This window comes from Gavia stellata, chromosome 16, assembly GCF_030936135.1.
Source record: "Gavia stellata isolate bGavSte3 chromosome 16, bGavSte3.hap2, whole genome shotgun sequence".
NCBI lineage: Eukaryota > Metazoa > Chordata > Aves > Gaviiformes > Gaviidae > Gavia > Gavia stellata.
Genome location: NC_082609.1, coordinates 6,851,366 through 6,871,683, shown reverse-complemented (window position 1 = coordinate 6,871,683; position 20,318 = coordinate 6,851,366). Strand labels below are relative to the sequence as shown.

At 52.8% G+C, this 20,318-nt stretch overlaps 1 protein-coding gene across 1 annotated transcript in view; it reads left to right on the top strand.

The window, feature by feature from the left end:
- PDGFRB (platelet derived growth factor receptor beta) overlaps nt 1–19,769 on the top strand; it is a 32,479-nt gene extending 12,710 nt beyond the window's left edge. The window contains exons 3-24 of the mRNA XM_059825148.1: nt 1,441–1,518; nt 3,045–3,341; nt 3,787–4,056; nt 4,343–4,470; nt 4,813–4,987; nt 5,551–5,743; nt 5,956–6,071; nt 6,612–6,738; nt 6,901–7,112; nt 7,881–7,975; nt 8,268–8,400; nt 8,830–8,934; nt 9,044–9,154; nt 9,516–9,669; nt 10,950–11,116; nt 11,376–11,494; nt 12,702–12,824; nt 14,255–14,366; nt 14,654–14,753; nt 14,873–14,978; nt 15,486–15,724; nt 16,234–19,769. Of these exons, the coding sequence (XP_059681131.1) occupies nt 1,470–1,518; nt 3,045–3,341; nt 3,787–4,056; nt 4,343–4,470; nt 4,813–4,987; nt 5,551–5,743; nt 5,956–6,071; nt 6,612–6,738; nt 6,901–7,112; nt 7,881–7,975; nt 8,268–8,400; nt 8,830–8,934; nt 9,044–9,154; nt 9,516–9,669; nt 10,950–11,116; nt 11,376–11,494; nt 12,702–12,824; nt 14,255–14,366; nt 14,654–14,753; nt 14,873–14,978; nt 15,486–15,724; nt 16,234–16,384 (3,282 nt within the window). The 5' untranslated portion in view covers nt 1,441–1,469 and the 3' untranslated portion in view covers nt 16,385–19,769. The remainder of the gene's footprint in view (nt 1–1,440; nt 1,519–3,044; nt 3,342–3,786; nt 4,057–4,342; nt 4,471–4,812; nt 4,988–5,550; nt 5,744–5,955; nt 6,072–6,611; nt 6,739–6,900; nt 7,113–7,880; nt 7,976–8,267; nt 8,401–8,829; nt 8,935–9,043; nt 9,155–9,515; nt 9,670–10,949; nt 11,117–11,375; nt 11,495–12,701; nt 12,825–14,254; nt 14,367–14,653; nt 14,754–14,872; nt 14,979–15,485; nt 15,725–16,233) is intronic.
- The last annotated feature ends 549 nt before the right edge of the window (nt 19,770–20,318 follow it).

Genomic DNA, 20,318 nt, shown 5'->3' with positions numbered 1-20,318 from the left:
TCTCTGAGGGTGGGTGCAGTGAGGTCACATTCATTTACAGCCTGAATTTCACCTCGGTCCTTTCATCCTACCCACCCCCAGCTCTTCCCTGTAAGTGCTCTCATCCCCTCTGGCAAATGCAGAAGAGAGAAGGAGTCACTGGAGGGGTTTTCTGGAGGGGGGAGAGGGAAGCTGCTGAATAAGCTGGAGACCTGGAAGGATTTGTTGGTAGATCAGACATTTGTTGAGCCAAAGCAAGAGAATAATAAAAACATCTGACAAGCGCACGTCATTTAAAAACCATTTCCTCCTTAACATCAAGCAGACCAGGAGGCCACTCCAGGGCCAAGAGGCAGCAGAGCCGCTCAGTAAGAGACAGTGCCTGGGCCAGGTCAGCAAGTCCAGATTGCCACTAGCCATCCCCTTGTCTGCCGAGCAGCTCCCCAGAGCACTGTGCCGGCATCACGGGGGGCTTCTCCTCAGGGTCTGCCTTGGGAGCAGGTTCAAAATGCCTCTTGCGCTGGGAGAGGGGAGGTGGCCCAGCGGCAGGGCAGGAGCTCAGCCCCGGATTGCAGCGTGGCTGAGCCGTGAAGTTCAGCTCCATGCGGGAGCATCCCCAAGTTCAGGACTACTGAACTCATTTCCCCCCAGCTTTGCCCAGGCACAGAGGAAGCCTTTCTGCTTACTCTTCCCTTTGTTAGCTTCTTCATTTTGCTTTTCAGAAATACTCATCTCCGTCCCTGCAGGCGTGATGGGGAGGGTTACCTGTCACCCCGTTACACGGGGGACAGAGCCCACTGCTGTTAGGGACCTCTGGCCACGTCTCTTCTGGGCTCTCAGTTTGCACCAGGGAGGGCTGAAAACACTCTGTGGAAATGATTTCTTGAGAAATGTTGATAAAAGGGATTTTTAACTAGAAAGTCCTCTTAAATATTCCCTTTATATATATATATATTTAAAAGTTAAATACAAGAAACTCAGTTTTTTGTGAGATTTCTTTGGGCTTGTTTTATTTCATTGGAAGGAGCAGAAAATGTGGGAGGGTTGGGGGGGGATCTGTTTTCTAGCAAGTTTTATCTCACTGGGACTGAGGGAAGCAAAAACTAAGGGAAAAAAAGGCAAGCAGTAGAGCAGAGGGAGGGAGAAAGGCAGGGCTCTGCAGCGGGGGGAGCGGCATTTCGAGCAGAGATGAGCAAGAGTTGACACAACTGCTGGAGCCTCCAGCAAAATCCCTGTTTACCAGCAGAAGATGCCTTAGAAACAGCTTCTGCAGATCCAGCGTGGGGGGGAACCAACCACCCCACCGGGAGGGAAAGGCTGAAAACTGGAAAGATATGGGAGGTTTCTGAGGTGGAAAAGGCAGCCCAGGGCTCAGGTGGGGGCTCAGGGACCCCCCTGCCTGGGACAGCCAAGGAAACCCTCCTCTGCAGTGCTGTGCTCATCCCACTTTGCTCTCGACAGGATTAGGTCACCGAGCCACAGAGCCTGCCATGCTGCGCCCCTCTCTGAAGACATCTCTTTGGCTCCTCATCTTCACCGGTGAGTGCTGTGGCTGGGGAGGTGTGTGCAGGATTGGGCCCTGGGCGGGGATGCTGCCCCTGGTTGCTCACTCCAGGGCAGGGAGGAGGAAAGGGGCAATGCCGTGGGGAGGCACAGGGGTGCACAGTGTGCTCCAGGCACATCTGTCCCTCCTAATGACTCGGGTCCATGGGCTTATGCGGACCTAATCCTATGGCGGGGTGGATGTAAAGTCCCCACCTGCTTCGTGCTGATGCACAGCTGGGTAGAAGGAGGAGACCTTTGCAGAGGGAGCACTGCCAGGTGCGCTCAGCCCTTAGCAGACACCTGAGAATCCACATTAGCTAGATGTTGTGCACACCCCTACAGCAGGAAGGATTCGGTCAGACCCCATATATACAATAATCCCCCAACAGCAAGGCAACAGGGCACCTGGCTGCATCGGGGCTGTTTGCAGCATTGCTGCAAGTCCCTGGGGGCTGTCCCCAGCTGCCCTGACCACCCGTGGGGACACCGGGGAGGAGCACATGTCCCAGACCCACTGGGACATCTGGGCAAAGGGTGAAGCAAGGAAGCTGGGAGAGACATGGGGAGTCATTCAGGAAGACCTTGCCTGTTCTATTGCTTCCAAAGGATTTCCTGTGAGGTTTTGCTTTCATTCCTTTTTCACTTTCTTGTAAACTGACATTGTTTCAGCCTAGTCTGTGTCCCGTCTGACACTGTCCCTGTGGAGAGGCAGCCAGCAGAGCAGGGAATTGCCTCATGTCCTCCTGTCCCCCTTGCCCACTAAATGCATGGCCTTTCCAAGCCTTTGAAGGCGCATTTGAGACCTACCTCTGCCTTTATAGTGACAGGGTCATTTTGGGGTCAGCAGTACTATTTATACTGTCAGCCCCCCAGGTCATCTAGACCAGCTCACAGGATGCATAAAAGCCAAGAATGTGAGCAAACATGTGGAGGAGGCCCAGGTCATCCCCATTTCCAGCGCCGTTCCTCACCGAGGATGCCCCTTGGGCTAGTGCAACACCATCACAGCATGGGTGGTCCCAACACAGCTCTGTTCACAGCCACAGTTTCAACGGCTGTTCCAAATCCCTGTGAGCCAGCCTTCTGCTCCTGACCGCCCGATGACGCTGGGCAGCACTGGGTGGCACTGAGGGTGCAGTTACCTCACAGAAATGTTGGATAGGGGCAGACATAGTTAAAGCATAAAATGGGGGGTTCTTCACCGAGCATTGCCACAGAAAATATGGGCAACTTTGAACATCGCTAAACCCCATGATGTCTTATTTCCTCTCTAGTAAGAGTTTCAGGAGGTACAGGGAATGAAGGGTGACCAACCAAGGTCTAGGTTGACAGGACATTTCTGAGGAACGCATGTGTTTGTCAGCAGTGGCTATGCCAAGGAGGACAAATCCAGGAAGGTTGTTTTTCAGTGTAAAGGTTGACATTACAAACCAAATGCATTGGCATGAGGTTGTGCTCCAGCGTGCTTCTCCTTGGATTTCAGAGGAATCCGATTTGGTCTCATCTCCCTCCTCTCCCAGGTCTGCTGGAGGTAACGTCTGGGGGCAGCGGGCTGCACATCGAACCCAGAGACACTGAGCTTGTCCTCGGCCTCCACAGCACCTTCTCCCTCTTGTGCTATGGGGATGGCGTGCTGGTCTGGGAACGGGAGGGTCAGCCTCTCGCTGCCTCGCTGGAGCACAGGGATGGTGTCTTCGTCAGCAATCTCACCCTCAGTAACGTGACGGGCCGTCACACCGGGGAGTATGCATGCACCTACAGCCCTGACCACGCTCCAGAGCCAGTGGAGAGGAAAGCCCTGTACATCTATGTTCCAGGTAGGCGACAGCATGTCCTTGTCTGCATTTCCACGGGGTTTAGCAATCAGGAGAAAGAGGGCTTTGAATTATCATTCTGTCTCCAAGCACCTGGCCTCCCAAAATCCTTCCTCCCATTGCAGGAGAGCCCTCATGGCAGGTCATCTGGCTGTGGCATGTCTCTGGTATGCCAAGTCATAGGAGAGGCCCCTGTGTGGTGTGCTGGGACAAGTGGTGGGGAAGGCAGTGGTGCTAGGAGGCAGCCTTTGGGTCTCTCTCACCCTCCCGGCAGAGGTTTGGCAAGCCCACAACATGACAGCTCTACTTTGCAATGGGGAGTAAGGGAAGAAGCATACCACCAGTCTGGAGACAGGGCCCTGTGTTGGAGCAGTCCTGGAGGAGCACAGAGCAGCCCTGGTTCAGCTTCAAGCATCTTTCTGGAACCACTGTTCCCTCTCTCCCACAGATCCCTCCTTAGTCTTCCTCCCCACAATTACCTCCGAAGAGCTCTTCATCTTCATCACCGGCTACACAGAGGCTGTCATCCCATGCCGCGTGACCAACCCACAGATGCAGGTGACCCTCTATGAGAAAAAGGTGGAGAACCCCATCCCAGCTGCTTATGACCCACAACAGGGATTCAAAGGCTTCTTTGAGGATAAGACCTATTTCTGCCGGACAATCGTGGATGACCAGGAAGTGGATTCAGACACCTTCTACGTCTACAGGATCCAGGGTGAGCTGCCACTGTCTTAGCATACCTGTGCACCTGCTGTGGCTGTTCCTTCGGTCCAGTGGCAGGGAACATCAAAGCTCTCCCCCTGTCCCCTTAGCAATGCCCTTGATCAATTTGGAGGCTGGATTTAATCTTGTCTCCATTAGAAAATGGATTCTGCCAAAGTGTCAGCTCCATCCCTCAGAGAAGAGACTTTCCAGTGGACCAATACACCCAGGATAAATGGACTGGGTGCCCACTCATCCCTTCCTTCATGATTCATTCCTTTCTTTCACCTTTCCCACAGTCTCATCTGTGAATGTCTCCATCAGCGCAGTACAGACCATAGTCCGTCAGGGAGAAAACATTACCCTGCTGTGCACTGTGAGCGGCAATGAGCTAGTCAACTTCAACTGGGATTATCCACGCAAGCAAGTGAGTGCTCCAGCCCCACAAGCTCTGGGCAGCAGCTCCAGCCTTCACCCAGGTGTCTCATGGCAATCACTCATCATACCCTAGGTGAAGCTTCCTATGAAGCTTCACCCCATGGCAGAAGCTGTGGGATGCTGCTGCTGCCACATAGGGAGGCTTGATGGGGAGATCCTTGGATTAAGCCTGTCTGTCTCAGTGGCCTCTGATCGGTGCACATTCCGTGTCCCTGTGGAAGCCAGACTGGGGCCCGCTACCTCCTCCCTCCCTGTGAGCCTGGCTTTGTAGCTCCAATGGCAGAACATGCTTGTGACTTCTCAGACCGTATCTCCTGTCCCCATTGTGCAGGCAGGGAAGGCTGTGGAGCCAGTGACTGACTTCCTGCCTGGATCCACCCACGAGATCCGCTCCATCCTCATCATCCAGAACGCGGAGCTGGAGGACAGTGGGACCTACGTCTGCAACGTCTCTGAGGGCTACCATGAGAAAACGGACCGGAAAGACATCACAGTCCATGTGATTGGTATGTTGCTGTCCACACGCCCAAAGCCAGCAAACCACGTGGGCATGCAGGGAGGATGCCCCAGAGTGACACCCTCCTCTCTCTGCACAGCCTCCAGCTCTTCCCCCTCCTCGCCTCTGCCCTAAGTAACCACAGCAAAAAGCCAGTCCTCACCCCATGTCACCCCTGCCCACTTCCTGGCTTCAAAATATCCCAAATCTCCCACCATGGCTTTTGTGACCCTTTAAGACACTTGAGGGTATGGGTAAGAGCTCATACGCCAAGGCAATGTGAGGTCATATTGTCACTTCCCATCTGCATCTGTCCTTCTTTTGTGTAACTTGAGAGAACCTGCCCCATCTGCACAAGTCAACAGCCTTTTCCCTGCATGCTCCCTGCTCCAGGGTGGCTCTGCACCCGCACTCCCCTTGGGCACAAACCTGAAGCCTTGAGGGATGGATCTGGAGCTGCCCCACCACTTCTGGGTGTTCAGAGTGTTTTATTTCAGATCCACGTTTGTCCAAAGGGCTGGAGAGGGGGTTGTTTCTCTCTCTGACCCCCCTATCCCTCCTGCCCCTTCTCAGAGCATGGCTTTGTGCGCTTCCACACCCGCCTGCCCAGCACGGTGTATGCCGAGGTCCACAAGAGCCACACCATCCAGGTGGAGATAGAGGCCTACCCGCAACCCAGCATTGTGTGGCTGAAGAACAACAAGACGTTGACCATGGAGAGCAGCAGCGAGTTCACCATCACCAGCAGGAACATGTCAGAAACCAGGTGAGGGCCCATCATTCCTCATCAGGGTGCAGGGAGGGGATAATTCGCAAAGCAACCTCCAAAGTGCTGGTTGGACACAGTTGGTGGCTGAATGCCTTTCCGTGAGTGGATTTCAAGTATGCCTCAAATGGGTGGGTGCTGGTTGCCTCTGAGCATTGTCAGCCCCCAGGTACCTTCCCACACCCATCACTCTGGGACTGTGTCTCCTCCAGGTACCAGACAGCTCTGGTGCTGGTGCGGGTGAAGCAGGAAGAAGGAGGATTTTACACCATCCGGGCTTTCAATGAGGATGATGAGCAGGAGCTGTCCTTCCATCTGCAGATAAATGGTGAGGATGGCCATGCAGACATGGGGCTGAGGAGTGTGGGGGCAGTCTCAGGGGATGGCTCCATCCTTTGCCACAGGACCCTCAGGCTGAAACCCTTACTCCTCTGACTACAGCTCCAGAGTGGGTTTGGTTAAAGGAAGAGCATTCAAGCAAGAAAAATGTTCATTTGAAATATCTTACACTTGGTCTCAGAGCAAGGGGGACAGGGAGGCAGTGCAGACACCAGCAGCTTGGCCTTCATGCCCTGGCCCAAGGTAGTAGATGCAGAGATGATTGCACAGCTCTGCTGTCCAGGACTTTCCCCTGCGCTTGCCTGTGCTCTCCAAGCAAGCTAGATGGGGACAGGTCTCCTCCTAAACCGCTTCAAACCTTTCTCTTTTTGCTGTTAGCTTTCAAAAATAAAACACGATTGATGTGGTGAGTCCTCCCTCAGTGCCTCCTCACCCCCAGGCCATGTTAGGGGTACAGTGGAATCATGTTCCCCTTTCGTCCTGCAGTCAGAAAGGAGGATTAATTCCCATCGCTGTCTCTTGGTTTCAGTGCCAGCCAAAGTGGTGGATCTTAAGGAGAACAGCAGTGCCAGCAGTGGGGAGCAGACTGTAACATGCTCTGCTGAAGGCATGCCCCAGCCGGAGATCAGCTGGTCTACTTGCAGTGACATCAAATGGTAAGTGGAGTGATGGAGCCCATGAGAACAGCTGGAATCTTGCATTTATTAGAATAATAGACTATTATTTTATTGTATTCTGCTGGCCCACACGCCTGGGCATCCCATGGTGGTGCATGGTCCCAACTGCCTCTCAGGTGCCTTTATCCTTCCCCGGACCAGGTGTAGCACCAAGGGGCAGCCCACCCGGCTGCTGGGGAATGAGTCCGCAGAGATCGGTCTGAAGACCAACGCCACATACCACGCAGAGCTGCAGGTGTACCGCGTGAACAGCACCCTGCAGCTGCACAGGGTGGATGAGCCCCTGCTCCTGAGATGCACCGTGCAAAACTTCCTGGGCACCAACTCCCAGGACATCACTCTGGTCCCACACGGTGAGCGCTGAGGGAATTGTTTGAGTCAGTGGCAGGGAGCTAGACTTTTCTCTCCATGTCTCCAGCCCGGAGGTGCTGGGAGCCGGGACTGTCCTCTGATGACTTCAGTCCTCTGAGACAGGAAACCTGGGTATTTCTGCCCAAAACGATGCCGCCTTTCGGCTGAGCAGGAAAGGCTGCTCCAGGAGGACTCTGGAGCCCTTCTGTCCACTGGTCGTGGACATCCTCTTCCCACCACTGGCAGGGTCATCCCTCCAGGGAGGCAAGATGAGAGTGCCTGAGGAGGTCCCTGGTGTCTTGTTATTAGCCCGCGGGTCACTAGATGGTGCCACGGACTCGAACATCCATGCATTGAACATCCCAAATATGAGGAAGGACGGTCTAAGCCCAGGCCTGGAGCTGCCAGCTCTCCCCCAAGCAAACCAGCCCCTCTAGCTCCTTACACCCTCCCATGGTCAAACTTCTCCCAGAGTAGCAAGCCCTTCAACAGGCTGTTACAACTGATCACCCCATTATCCCTGGGGTGCTGGCCCTGCAAGTGCTGGGCAGGTCTGCCCAGGAGGAGAGGACAGGGACTGCCCCGGCCCAGAGGAGAGTTCAGGGTCAATGACCGGGGGGGGAGGAGTGTAGCAGGAAGGGGACAGTGGCTAGAGGAGGGAAGGGGAAGGGTGCAGGGACACCTCTGTGCTGCTGTCCCCTCCTTTCCCCAGGATAGTCACATCACGCAGAGGTGGAGGAGTCTGACTGCTGTCCCTGTTATCGTTGTAGCCTTGCCATTCAAGGTGGTCATCATCTCTGTCATCCTGGCCTTGCTGGTCCTCACCGTCATCTCCCTGATCATCCTGATCGTCCTGTGGCAGAAGGTAAAAGAGGAGAGTGTTCCCAGGCTGCCACAGTGGTACCCCCATGTTAAGGTGGCTGGGAAGAGCAAAGCTGTGAGCTCCTGCTGGCATGGGCTTGATGATGTCCCATCCATGCCAGGGACCATAGGCCTCCATCAGTCTCTGCATGCCCCTGGTGTCTGTAGGCTAGACGGGGAATGAGGCAACGGCTGCAGGGACCAAAGACTCCCTAACAAAGCCCATCCACATCCCCCATGCCCTCTCTGACCCTCAGCCTCTCAAATCTCTCTTTTCCCTTTGCTCCCCTTTCCAGAAACCTCGTTATGAAATACGTTGGAAGGTGATTGAGTCAGTCAGCTCTGATGGGCACGAGTACATCTACGTGGATCCCATGCAGCTCCCTTACGACTCCAGCTGGGAGGTGCCCAGGGACAAGCTGGTGTTAGGTAAAGGCTCTGCAGGTCCCACTTATGGACCCCTGGGGTCCTCACTGTCTGGGGGTGATAGGTTTGGGTTTGGGATCTCCAAAAGAGACCAATCCAGAAAAGGCACAAAGATCCCTGGAGATACGATGTGGTCCTGGGAGAGGGGGACCATCTGGGACCATGGTGGGAGTCCAGCTGCCCACTTTGGCATGAAGGACTGGGTTATTCCTGGCTATCCTTTCTTGCAGTTGGCAGCTCCTTCCCTTCTCAGCCAGATGGAAACCAGCCCCAACCCCAAACATCATAGCTCATGACCACCTCCATGCCCACCAGGATGACTGCAGCAAGGCTGCTGTGGTTTCAGACAGGGCACTTGTCTTTTCCAAGCTACTCTCCTCTCCTCTCCTTGAGGACCATCACCAACTTTGTCTCCTTGCTGTTTCTTTGCAGGACGCACTCTTGGCTCCGGTGCCTTCGGACGCGTGGTGGAGGCAACAGCCCATGGCCTGAGCCATTCACAGTCCACCATGAAAGTGGCAGTCAAAATGCTCAAGTGTGAGTTGTCCCCACACCATCCCTTTCCCCCATCCAAAAGCTGCAAGGCCAAACAGGGCCCGTGCACTCCCTTCCTTGCCCTGCCATTCACAATGGCTTTCCCCAACAGCCACCGCCCGGAGCAGCGAGAAGCAAGCCCTCATGTCCGAGCTGAAGATCATGAGCCACCTGGGACCTCACCTCAACATTGTCAACTTGCTGGGGGCCTGCACCAAAGGAGGTAGCTGAGCCCCGTGTGCCTTGTCTCCTGTCCCTGCTGCCCTGGACTGTGCTGAGGACAATAATTCCTGTTTTCTGCTTCAGAATGATTCACCCTTTCCCTAGGAAAGCCTTGTGGGGCTCTGAAAGCCTTTCTTTCCAACCTGATTGAAACTGAGAAGGCATGTTTCTGTTAACCCCCACCTCCCTCCCCAAATACAAATTTCAAATTCCAAAAATGCTCAATACCAGAAAGGTTGCTTTTCCCCCTGGCCCTGCTTAGACATCCTGCAATCTGGTAATGTCCCTGTGGGATGAAATTCGCTGCCCTGGGGAGCGAGCGGGGCCGAGGCAGGGCTGATGTGGGTTCTTTCTCCCACCAGGGCCCATCTATATCATCACCGAGTACTGCCGCTACGGGGACCTGGTGGACTACCTGCACCGCAACAAGCACACCTTTCTGCAGTCTTACGGTGAGAAGGCCCGGCGAGAGACAGAGGTGTATGGGAACACCATCAAGGAGGACCACGTGCAGAGGTACCTGGAAAGCAGCACTCTCCTCCTCCCTGGTGCCTACCCCATCCTAGCTCCCATCGATGAGGGAGGCTGGTACTGCCAGGAAGTGTATCTACATTTCCTCCAGACCAGTAAAATAAATGCTGGCCCAGCACTGGGACACTCTGTTACCTTGTGAGACCAGCTCGTGTGCCAGCCAGCCACCTCCAAACAGCTCCTGGCAGACGGGGAGTTAGCAGAGGCAATCTGTGTGTCCTGGAGGCTGAGTTTGCTAGCACACACACCAGCTGCTCCATGCCAGTTGGGAGTATTCCCTGGCATCGTTAACTTTACTGGCATAACCATGGCTATGCATTGAGTATAGAGACGAAGGGTTTCCCAGCATGTCTTAACCGTTGGAGACCTCAGCTCTGCATTTTCTGGGCAGGTTATGTTGCTACCAAGCCTAAGGGAGAAGTGCTAGAAGGAGTGCAGTTGCACAAGAGGTGCTACAAGGAAAGGGAAACAGTCCTTCCTCTGGTTGCCAGCTGTAAGGGATACAGGCACATCAGCACAGAGAAACAGTCCCATGGGAAGTTAGAAAGCAGCATTTCCTTCCAGCACACCAAAACAATAGTAAAATAGAGCAGTGTTAGGACATCAGCCTAGCTGCCTTCTGTGCCTTCCTATTGAAGGCAGCTGAGATAAGCACTAAGCGCAGTCTGCCAAGCCCGTGGGGACATGCCCCACAGCTCTGGCCAGGCAAAAGGTTTTCCTTGCTGGGAAGGTTTTAGGGACAGAGGGTTGTGTCCTGCCCGCTCAGTTCAGCCTTCTCCAGGCCAGTCCTGGCCAACCTGGGAACGTGCACAGCCAAGGTGGAGGGTTTTGCCTCCCCACTCTGGCTTGGGTCTCATGCTCTCCTGCCCTGTGGCTGCCTGTGGACCTGCATGGCCCTGGCTCCCCTTCCTGCCCTCCCCAGTGCCGAGCTTGTGTGCTGAGCCAAGCCTGTGCTCTGCCAGGCAAGGTGAGCATGAGAAGTTTCAGCCTGTGGGCAAGGACGCCTGGAGCCCTGGAGGGGAATACGGCAGGGCTGTTTAAAGCCAGCGCTGAGGACACCTGAGTTGTTAGGTGGTAGAAGGAGGTCTCCAGTGCCATTTGCACTTCTCTGCATGCATGACGTGGGGCTTCTTTCCCTGCTGTGTGGCACATTTCAGTGCTGGGGCTGACGGTTCAGGAATTGCAGTTCCACAAATCATTGCCCCCATCCCCTGCATCTCCTCCTCTCCTCTGGATCTGAACAGTCTCTTTTCTTCCCCCTACAGTCACCTCTCCTTGTCTGTTGAGAGCGACGGGGGCTACATGGACATGAGCAAGGACGACTCCCTGGATTATGTGCCCATGTCCGACATGAAGGGTGAAGTCAAGTATGCTGACATCGAGTCCTCTAACTACGGCACCCCGTATGAGCTCGACAGCTATTCCCCATCAGGTAACAGCTCAGCCACAGCAGGAGGGAGAGGTGCTTGCACTTTGGGCACTGGATGCCTTTGCTTGCAGAGACAGATGGTCCATATTGCAAAAGTCTTTGGGACGAATCCAACAGTGGTGGCAGATGCCCTCGTGATGGGAGCTCCCAGCTCTGTCCCTTTGTTGCTGGAGGCAGAGCAGTCCCCAGTGGGTCCTTCCACTGGTGGGCAGCCCACAAGTGTGCTGAGTAACGCCAACATCCATCTCTGCTTGTCCTCCAGCTCCTGAAAGAACAGACCGGGTGACACTGATAAATGAGTCTCCGCTCCTCAGCTACATGGACTTGGTGGGCTTCAGCTTCCAGGTGGCCAATGGGATGGAGTTCCTGGCTTCCAAAAACGTACGTATGCCAGTTGGTCTGTGGTACCTGCAGCAGTGGAGACCAACAATGCTCTGCCATGTCCTGTGGTCAGCTTCTGCTCACTGTCCCTCTGTCCATGCCAACCTCCTCATGGGAGAAGTGGCCGTGCAACTGAAGAGCTGCTGACCACTTCTCTTTGGAAACACAGCTCTGGGGATCAGCATGACTATATTTGCACGTGACAGCTAACCCTGGTTTAGATCAAGATTCAGACCCCAAATTCCCTGACTCTGAGCTCCTCCCAGGCCATGTGCAGCACAGCTGTGGTGTTATATCATCCCTATTTACTGGGATGACCAAACAGTAATGACCTCCCTGTGCTAAAGCACAAGGCACTCCGCAGCATAGCTACTACTCTCCACGGACACCCCTATCGCAGCATATGCTCTGAGCCCCCCAGGCCTCATCAGAAGTGCTTGTTTAGTGGAAATTAAGCCACCACAGAAGACTAGGCTCTTGGATTTCCTACGGTCTGGCTTAGCCCAGGGGAGGCAGTAATATAGTTGGACTGTGTGAAACATCATGCAGGACAGGGCTAAGAGAAGGGGTAGGGAGGGCAGCAATGATATGCAGGGAGAAACTCCTGGCTCTCTTCCTCCAGCCAGACAGTTTGATCTCAAAAAGTGCATGGTCAGTTCTTCCCCATGGAGCACAGAAGAGGAGCTCCCAGCTTCCCACAGCTTCCCACAGTCACGTTTTACAGCGGTGTAATATCACCATGCTCGCTAGTAGTGTCTGGCAGGGTCTTGAGCAAACCTCGGGGCTCCAACATGCTGGCAAACCAGGAGGCACAAGCTAGGCTGGTGTAACTCTGATGTCTTCAGACTGCTGGGTTGGATTGTCCAAACAGAGATGGAGACATCCCCTTCTTGCCAGCCCACCAGTCCCCTTGCTTGGTCAGGCCCTGACAATCCCCTCTCTGCTGGGTTGTTCAGATTGCCTTTGCCAGATTTGTATGCCTGTTGCTGTCAATGGGGGTAGCAGTCCAGGCAAGCAGTGAAAATGTGGTAGCTCTGCTAGTGGCTTTAAGCCATGGTTGTCCCTTGAGGTGGAGGAGATGCCTCAAATGATGTGAGGTGATTCCTGTCCCTGCAGCCCCAGAAATGGGCTGCTGCTGGAGCTGGGCTGCTTCCTCGGGCTATCTGGGGGTCCCTCGTATTGACAGTGCCCTGCCTCCTCCCTACAGTGTGTGCATCGTGACCTGGCTGCCAGGAACGTCCTCATCTGTGAGGGGAAGCTGGTGAAGATCTGTGACTTTGGCCTGGCGAGGGACATCATGAGGGATTCCAACTATATCTCCAAAGGCAGCGTGAGTACCAGGAGCTGTGCAAGCCCCTTCTTCCTGGGGCTCTGGGCCTGGCACCCCCTACATGATCCCCGTGTGAGTCGCCTGTCCATCATTGTGCCCAGGGGTGGTGACAGGGCAGGACTCCCAGGAGATGGTGTCAACAGCCAACCATCCTGCACCTGCTGTGGTCTGCATGCTGTGGAATAGCAGGATTGCATGCCCATATCTCCAGGCTCTTACAGAACACCCTGGGCAGCAGCAGCAAAACTAAGGATTGTCCCCTGCACAGCCCATCACTGGCAGCAGCACTGCATCCCTTCCCTGCACAGCACTGAGTCCAGTCCTGAGCTGTAGGCAGGAGGAGTGCAAGGTTAGGCAGGTTGACAGTGCTCCACTGAGTCACTGGCCACTCTGGGAAGAGGTTCACAGACTTCTGCTCTAACCACTAGACCACAGGGTAAGAGGAAGTGTTTTCCTGTGAGCAGCTACTTTCCAGAAAGACGTCCCCAATCTTTCGAGGCAGGAGAGGATGAGGCTGTAATTGAGCTTCCCCAGAACCTCCCCTGTGACTTCAACAACAGTATGTCCAGTCCAGCCCAGGAGCATTTGGGAACGTGCAACCCCAAGCAAAGCAGGCCATGTAATTCCCAGAGAAACTGAGGCTGGGGGAGCTGAGAGTGGAGCCAGGCCCCTCAAACCCCAATCTTTATCTACTCTATGAACTACTTAACTTCTCTCGTGCTTTCTCCCATTTGCATAGGATGGCAGACAGGCACTCAGTGCCTGGGTAGGGAGACCCTCCTGCAGAGGGACTGGGGTTTTCCAGTCCAGCCTTGGCATAGCTGCTTTTCCTTCCGAAACGGGAAATGAAACTGAGCCCCTTTGCAATCCTTCCTGGAGATTATTTTGGTATTCATTGTGCAAGCAAATTCCAGGAACAGTACAGCCAGTGCTGCATACAAGCTGGTCAAGTGAGACTCCTTTTCGTGTATCGCTCTGAGTGAGTAAGACCAGGAAAAAGCTGGATGTGTCCTTTGGCTCTTTTCTGGTCATCCCATAGCCCTTTCCAGCCTGGGCTCAGGTTTCCAAAGTCCACGTAGGCCTGGACTCCCTTCAGGAGTGCTGTGGTCATGTTGTGCAAGTCAGTGGACTCCCCAAGAACTAGGGAACAGAGAATGCACACCATGACAGCTCATCATGACAGACAGTGATGGAAACGGAGGTAGTACACCCACTCTTTCCTTCTGCCTGCTGCGTTCATCCTGCACAAGGAAAGAGGAAAATTGTCCCTCCAAGAAGTGGCTGACAGCAGGTGTCAGCAGATGTGTTGGGCTGACAGGCAGCTCTGAAGGGTCTTTGCTGCTTGTAAATTAGGTGTCAGGCTCTCATCAGTTGAAACAAGTGCTGTAGATGCAGCTGAGCCTCTTCTTGTTCCATTTTTTTCCTCTTAGACCTTCTTGCCCCTTAAGTGGATGGCTCCAGAGAGCATCTTCAACAACCTCTACACCACCCTGAGCGATGTGTGGTCCTTCGGGATTCTCCTCTGGGAGATATTCACTCTAGGTAAGTGCCCTGGAGATCATGGTGGTGTCTATAGGTCTGATAGCATGTTAGCAGGATCCCTTCCCAGAGACAATAGAAACCCATTTCTAATCCCCAAGTCCCAGCCTTACCAGCCAGAGTAGACCTTCATTCCCTGTCTCCTTCTTTCCCATGCTGACGTTGCCATTTGGAAGTGAGATGAAACAGGAAAGGTAAAGAAAAAAGGAAACCTTGGTGTGAAATGCATGTTGGCATGGGGATGGCAGGCAATCTACCAGCCTGATTTCCTGGTCTCCCTTTATATCCAGGGGGAACTCCATACCCTGAACTGCCTATGAACGAACAGTTCTATAACGCCATCAAACGTGGCTATCGGATGTCCAAACCCACCCACGCCTCTGATGAAATGTAAGTGCTGCCCATACACATTTGCCCTGGGCCTGCCCTACACAAACTACAAAAGCATTTCTGCCTCTGTTTTCCCCACCCGCTAACTCACCAGAGTGCTCTCTCTTCCCTCTTGTTAGCTACAATATCATGCAGAAGTGCTGGGAGGAGAAGTTTGAGATCAGACCATCCTTCTCACAGCTGGTGGTGCTTATGGGAAACCTCTTGGTGGATTGCTACAGAAAGGTATGTTCAAAGTACCCTGTGCTTGAGGGACAGAGGAGGGTCAGTGCTCTGAGTAGGATGCCGCCTTGGTTAGGGCCCTCGATCAGGATTTGGAGACCCGTGTTTGGTGCTGTTGTGCCAGAGGATTTTGCTGTGACTAAGGCTGCATTAGTTTGAACAGCCAATGAAGGTGGTTTGGGCATCCTGGGGACACTGCTGAGACAAATGGCATTGCCAGACAGGCAGCTGGTATCTCAGCAACTGTGGAAATCAGATTGTCAGGAGATCAAAAACCTGCTTCCAGCTGTTTGGTATTTTGGAGCTGTGGAGTTATGCCCCTGATCTCTCCCTTAGGAAGTGTTCATAACCTGTCTTTGGTGGAATCAAGGTAGCTGAACCCAGCTAGAAGATGCCAGCCCCTCTAGAAAAAACCTAGCAGACAGGGAAAGCAAACACAACGCAAGTGCATTTATTTTCTCCACTCACAAGACCTTCCCATTTCTTTGGTAACCTGCCCTGTGAGAGCAGAGGTACCAGCAGGTGGATGAAGAGTTCATGAAGAGTGACCATCCCGCTGTTGTCCGCACAAGACCCACAATCCCTGGGCTGAACAATGCCAGGCTCACTCCCAGCTCCCATACCGGCAGCACCCTCTACACAGCCGTGCACCAGAATGGGGGCGAGAACGATTATATCATCCCTCTTCCTGACCCCAAACCCGAGGCAATCTGCGATCTCCCTCAGGAGGCATCGATCAGCCGGGCCAGGTAAGAACATTGCTTCTGAATGTCGTCCCTTCCCCTGACTGCCCAAATCTGAAAATGGGGGCCTCAAGAGGAAATGGGGATGCTCTGCTATGGGACAGAACAGGGGTGGGTTTACCAGGAGAGAAGGAGGGCAGTGTCATCCCCACCTGAGGTGCTGCGACCTTGCATGAGCCTGTAGGAATGAAGATGAATCAAAGGAGCTGGGACTGAGCTAAGATGGGGTGTCATGTCACATCCCCGTACACCAGCTGGCACAGCTGGGGACAAGAGACCCCACTTACAAGGAGTAGGGCACACTGGGGTGCATGGTCCGCAGAGTCCAACTGGCTGTATGTTTTGTTTGAGGGTTGAATAAACCCAACTGATATTGTCCGTCCCCCTGTGGAAAGCTATTCAGCTAGACTGGCACTGCTGGGAGCTTGACATGCTTCTCAGACGTTGGGAATTCTCTCCCACCAGGAGACTCGGGACAAGACACTCATGTGCCTCTCCTCCTTGTCTTCCTTCAGTTCTATGCTGAACGAGGCCAACACATCATCGACAATATCCTGTGACAGCCCTCTGGGCCTCCGGCAGGACGAGGAGCAGGAATCTGACCCACGGCCAGGCGGCCAGGAGCCGACCACAGGGCACCAAGAGGTGGAGGAGAGTTTCCTGTAGTCAGAGCTGGCCTGACTCTGCATATCCCCACGGCGAGACCAGCTGAGGGGCTGACCCAGACATCGCAGAGAGCCATGCTTTGCACTTGTACATCAGGACATCCCCACCTGTCCCAGCATTCCTCCTTCCCTCCCGTCTCCCAGTGTTGGGTGGGGAATTAAAGACTTTTCCCCATTGCCATCCCCTTCACCCTTACAAAGAGGTGGCTCAGTGCCAGCAACCTTCCAGATCACTGCCACATCCTCCTCAGTGATCAAACCACTGCAGGAGGGAGACATCTCACAGACCAACATCTTCTTTTCAAGTGGAAGACGTGGGTTAGCTCCCCACAAGAGACGCCACTTTCTGCATTGCTAAGATCATACTCCAGCCTCTTCCCCCTTCATGGCAATGAGTTTCATCTCCTCTGCACCAGCACTTCTTTGATGGTCTCAGCACCAGCCACACCATGGTTCTGTGAAATGCCACCGGGACAGATTATTTGCTTGGAACCCATTGCTGGGGTGTAGAGAACCTGCAACACCAACCTTCAGCTGCTGGAGATCAAGAGTACATTGGATAGATTCTCCTCCAAGCACAGCCAAGTCCTGGAGAGACCAGCCAGTGTCTCAGAGAAACTGAATCACCATTTTCCTTTCTTGACAGCTCTTCTATGGTGGATAGAGCGTCACAAGCACTACAGGTACCCATGGCTCTGGGGCACAGCTCTGCACCCACCTGGAAGGGCTGTCACACCCCAAACCCTTTTGTGCCCAGCATGGCACCAGGAGCCCCAAGGGCATGCCAGGAACTCAAAATGCTCTCACAATGACTCTGTTGTAATAGCAAAGAGGGCAGTCCAGTGTTGTTCGTGTTGTCTGTGTGGACATTAAGCTAATTATTCTCCATTGAAGATTTAAAGGGAACAAATATATTAATCCACTAGCCAGGGCCAGTATAAGGAAGCAATATGGCTATTCATTAATCTACTGCCACTAAGCCCAGCTCATCTGCTGGGAAATCATATAACCGTGCCAGCTGCAAAATCTTCGTGCCTTATCTTTGGGAAACAAGGGCTCCCTTTGGATAGACTGTTCACCCGAACACCCTTTCTCAGGATGGGAGGTCTCACCAGTCCCTCCTGAGTCACAGCAAGACTATGGGGAGTAACAAGGATGCCAGAACACCAACCCAGGGGCATCTCAAAAGAGAGAGAGGGAGAGAGCTGGGAAGCTGTTTGGTCACAGCTGAACTGTATCTCACACCCTACCACTTTCTGGGGGCCAGGCACAGCCACTTGTAGCCTGACAGGGCTGTAGATGAAATGTCATGGGGAACCAAGCAGAGCAAGAGGAATCGGGGAGTATTCCTCTCTCTTGGAAAGCGTTTTGAAGAATAAAAGGGCAGAGACCTTCCTCCTGCTTCTCATCTCCTTCCTTGCTTCTCACATGCAGGCCTGGGACTTCTTGTGCTCTCAGGTGGCACTTGAATGAGGAGACTCAAAGCAGGAGGAACATCAGGCTTTTGAAATCAGTGGTGAACCCCACCTCTGCAGAGATGAAAACTAGACCCCAAACACTACAGCTCTGACACCATAGAAACTAGCAGGGTTTTTTTCTGAAAGGAGAAGTTTTGCCTTGCACAGAGCTCTGTTCGCTGCATGCCCCCCACTCCCATTAACCCCCTTGTTGCCCTACTCACGCACATCTCTCTGCATCCTACAAAAAATGCACAGACAGGTTTACAAATTCAGAAATTCAACCCGCATCTTGCTGGGCTTCTGCCACCTCAGAGCCACTAGGAATTACTCTTTTTTTTAAACACGAAACTTCTGCCAGAAATCCCCAGCAAAACAGCATCTGTTTTAAGCTCTCTATCGTTGCAACGCTGCCGTTTATGCAGCTAAAAGAGGAGTAGATGTTTTGTGCACTGATGTCCTTGGTAAAATGTGAACATAAGAAATAGCACTTTTATTGGCAGCCGGTGGAGTATATTTTCAGCCCATGTGGTCAGATTCCCCACCATCCGTAGGAAACACACTGTGAATGACAACTGTTTTTCCATGCTGTGTTCCTCCTGCTTGTAATGAAGGAGCCATCTTCTGTGGCCACGGTTCATGAAATGACCCTAACTGTGGAGAAGCGGTAACTCATGAGATTGTTGGGGTCAGACCACTTTATTTTTCTAACATGTAAGGTGCTTGGTAGGAGCCATGTCACTGCAACTTGAGCCCATAGGATGGCACATCAGATCATCCTAATAGCCCCTGTCTGCACCAGCTCCATTTTTAATTTGTCCTTCTCTATCAAAGGTGAGCAGAAGTACCCAGTACTCCAGGTGAGGTCAAATCTAGACCTCGCATAGGGCATTAATAGTTGTGGTCTGTACTGGATTTGACTTGCCTGGTGTAGCTTTGGATAATGTTGGCCTTTTCCCAGCCACAACATACTGGTAGTTTGGAGTCATCCTCTAACCAATCTAAGCACCTACGTCTTTCTACTCTTCCAGCATTTCTAACCAAGATACTCCCCGCTGCTCCAGACATTGGGTCATCAGGACATTTTGTTAACAAACTGTTATTTTTGGGCTGGACTGACTAATAAAAATACTAAATGCTCCTAGCATCAAGGGCAACCCTAGAGAGCTACTTTTACTACCTCCGTCCAGCCCAAAGATTTCTCCATCAATTAACCCCTTCTTACCCTCCCTTTGGCCATTTGCTTATTTACTTCACAAATCCTGTACTAAACTCCATCTTGTACAGATTAAGCACTAATTAAACTACTATTTTCCCACTATCAAATAGTTTCCACAGTCCTGAAAGAGGAGATCTATTTCTTCTCCCTGCTGGGGGAACTCAGGTATCCTGTCCTATTAGCTGGGCATTAGCTACTTGGATGCCTATTGCATTTTGTTCCATTTGGAGATTTATTGCAATGATTCTTTGCACCAAAACCTGTCATGGCTGCGGACGAGGTGCTAACCCAACCACCCTCTTCCTTCTTAAGGTAGGTACGCCAGACTCTTTGTAAAATGGTACCGTTCTCCACTCCAGAGAGATATGACCAAATATTTGCCTTTGGCCCTGTGATTGTAAGGGCTAAGTCTTGCACTTTGTAGTACTTTCCTGTCCTTACTCAACTATTCCCATCACCATTTAGTGAGGGCATGCACACCCGCTGCAGCGAGCAGATCTTCTCAGCCAGGGACAGGCTGGCAGCTGGGCAAAGCCAGCATGTTTTTCTAAGCATCCCTGCAACTCTCCTCAAAGAGAGGACTTGGCAGGGCTGAGGCTTACAGCAGCCCCCCCAGACAACCTCTCTCCACTGGGAGAGCCAGCTCCAGACCCCCGCTCCCTCTCTCTCTGCTGCCGACATTCCAGTCCCGTGGGGTTCCGTGGCCTGGCAGGAGAAACGGTTGGCTGTTCTGGGCTCATCAGTTTTGGGGCCATAATTTCTCCGGTGAGACTCTGAAGAGAACCGGTCCCTCCGGGTTTTTAGTTTTGATGATCAGTATTTTTGTTTGGGTGTGTTTTTGTGTTTAGAGGTGGACCCAAACTAAGCCCCCCAAAAAGGGACACATGCCACAGCTTGGGCCCATCTCTAGTGCAATATCTTTTATTTGTAGATTGTATTTTACTCTGCAGCTGTTACATCGTTATCAGCACCAGTATATGCATAATCCTACTGCCAGTCACTATTTCATACATACCTAAGTGTATCCCAGAAACTAGTGCGACACTCCGGTGTCTCTTTCCACATTTAAGATGCTTCTCAGACTGATGTGTGCACAGGTTTTAATCCTTTTGTCCTTCTCGGTTTGAGCGTGTTATTGTTTTTTTACGCGAGAGTGTCACGTTTAGTGTTTGTTTATGTCGTGTTAAGAAATCTAGAGCACAGCGGACTTTACTTGTAACTAAATTGTCTCTGTTCACCTGCCAAGGGGACTGTGGTGG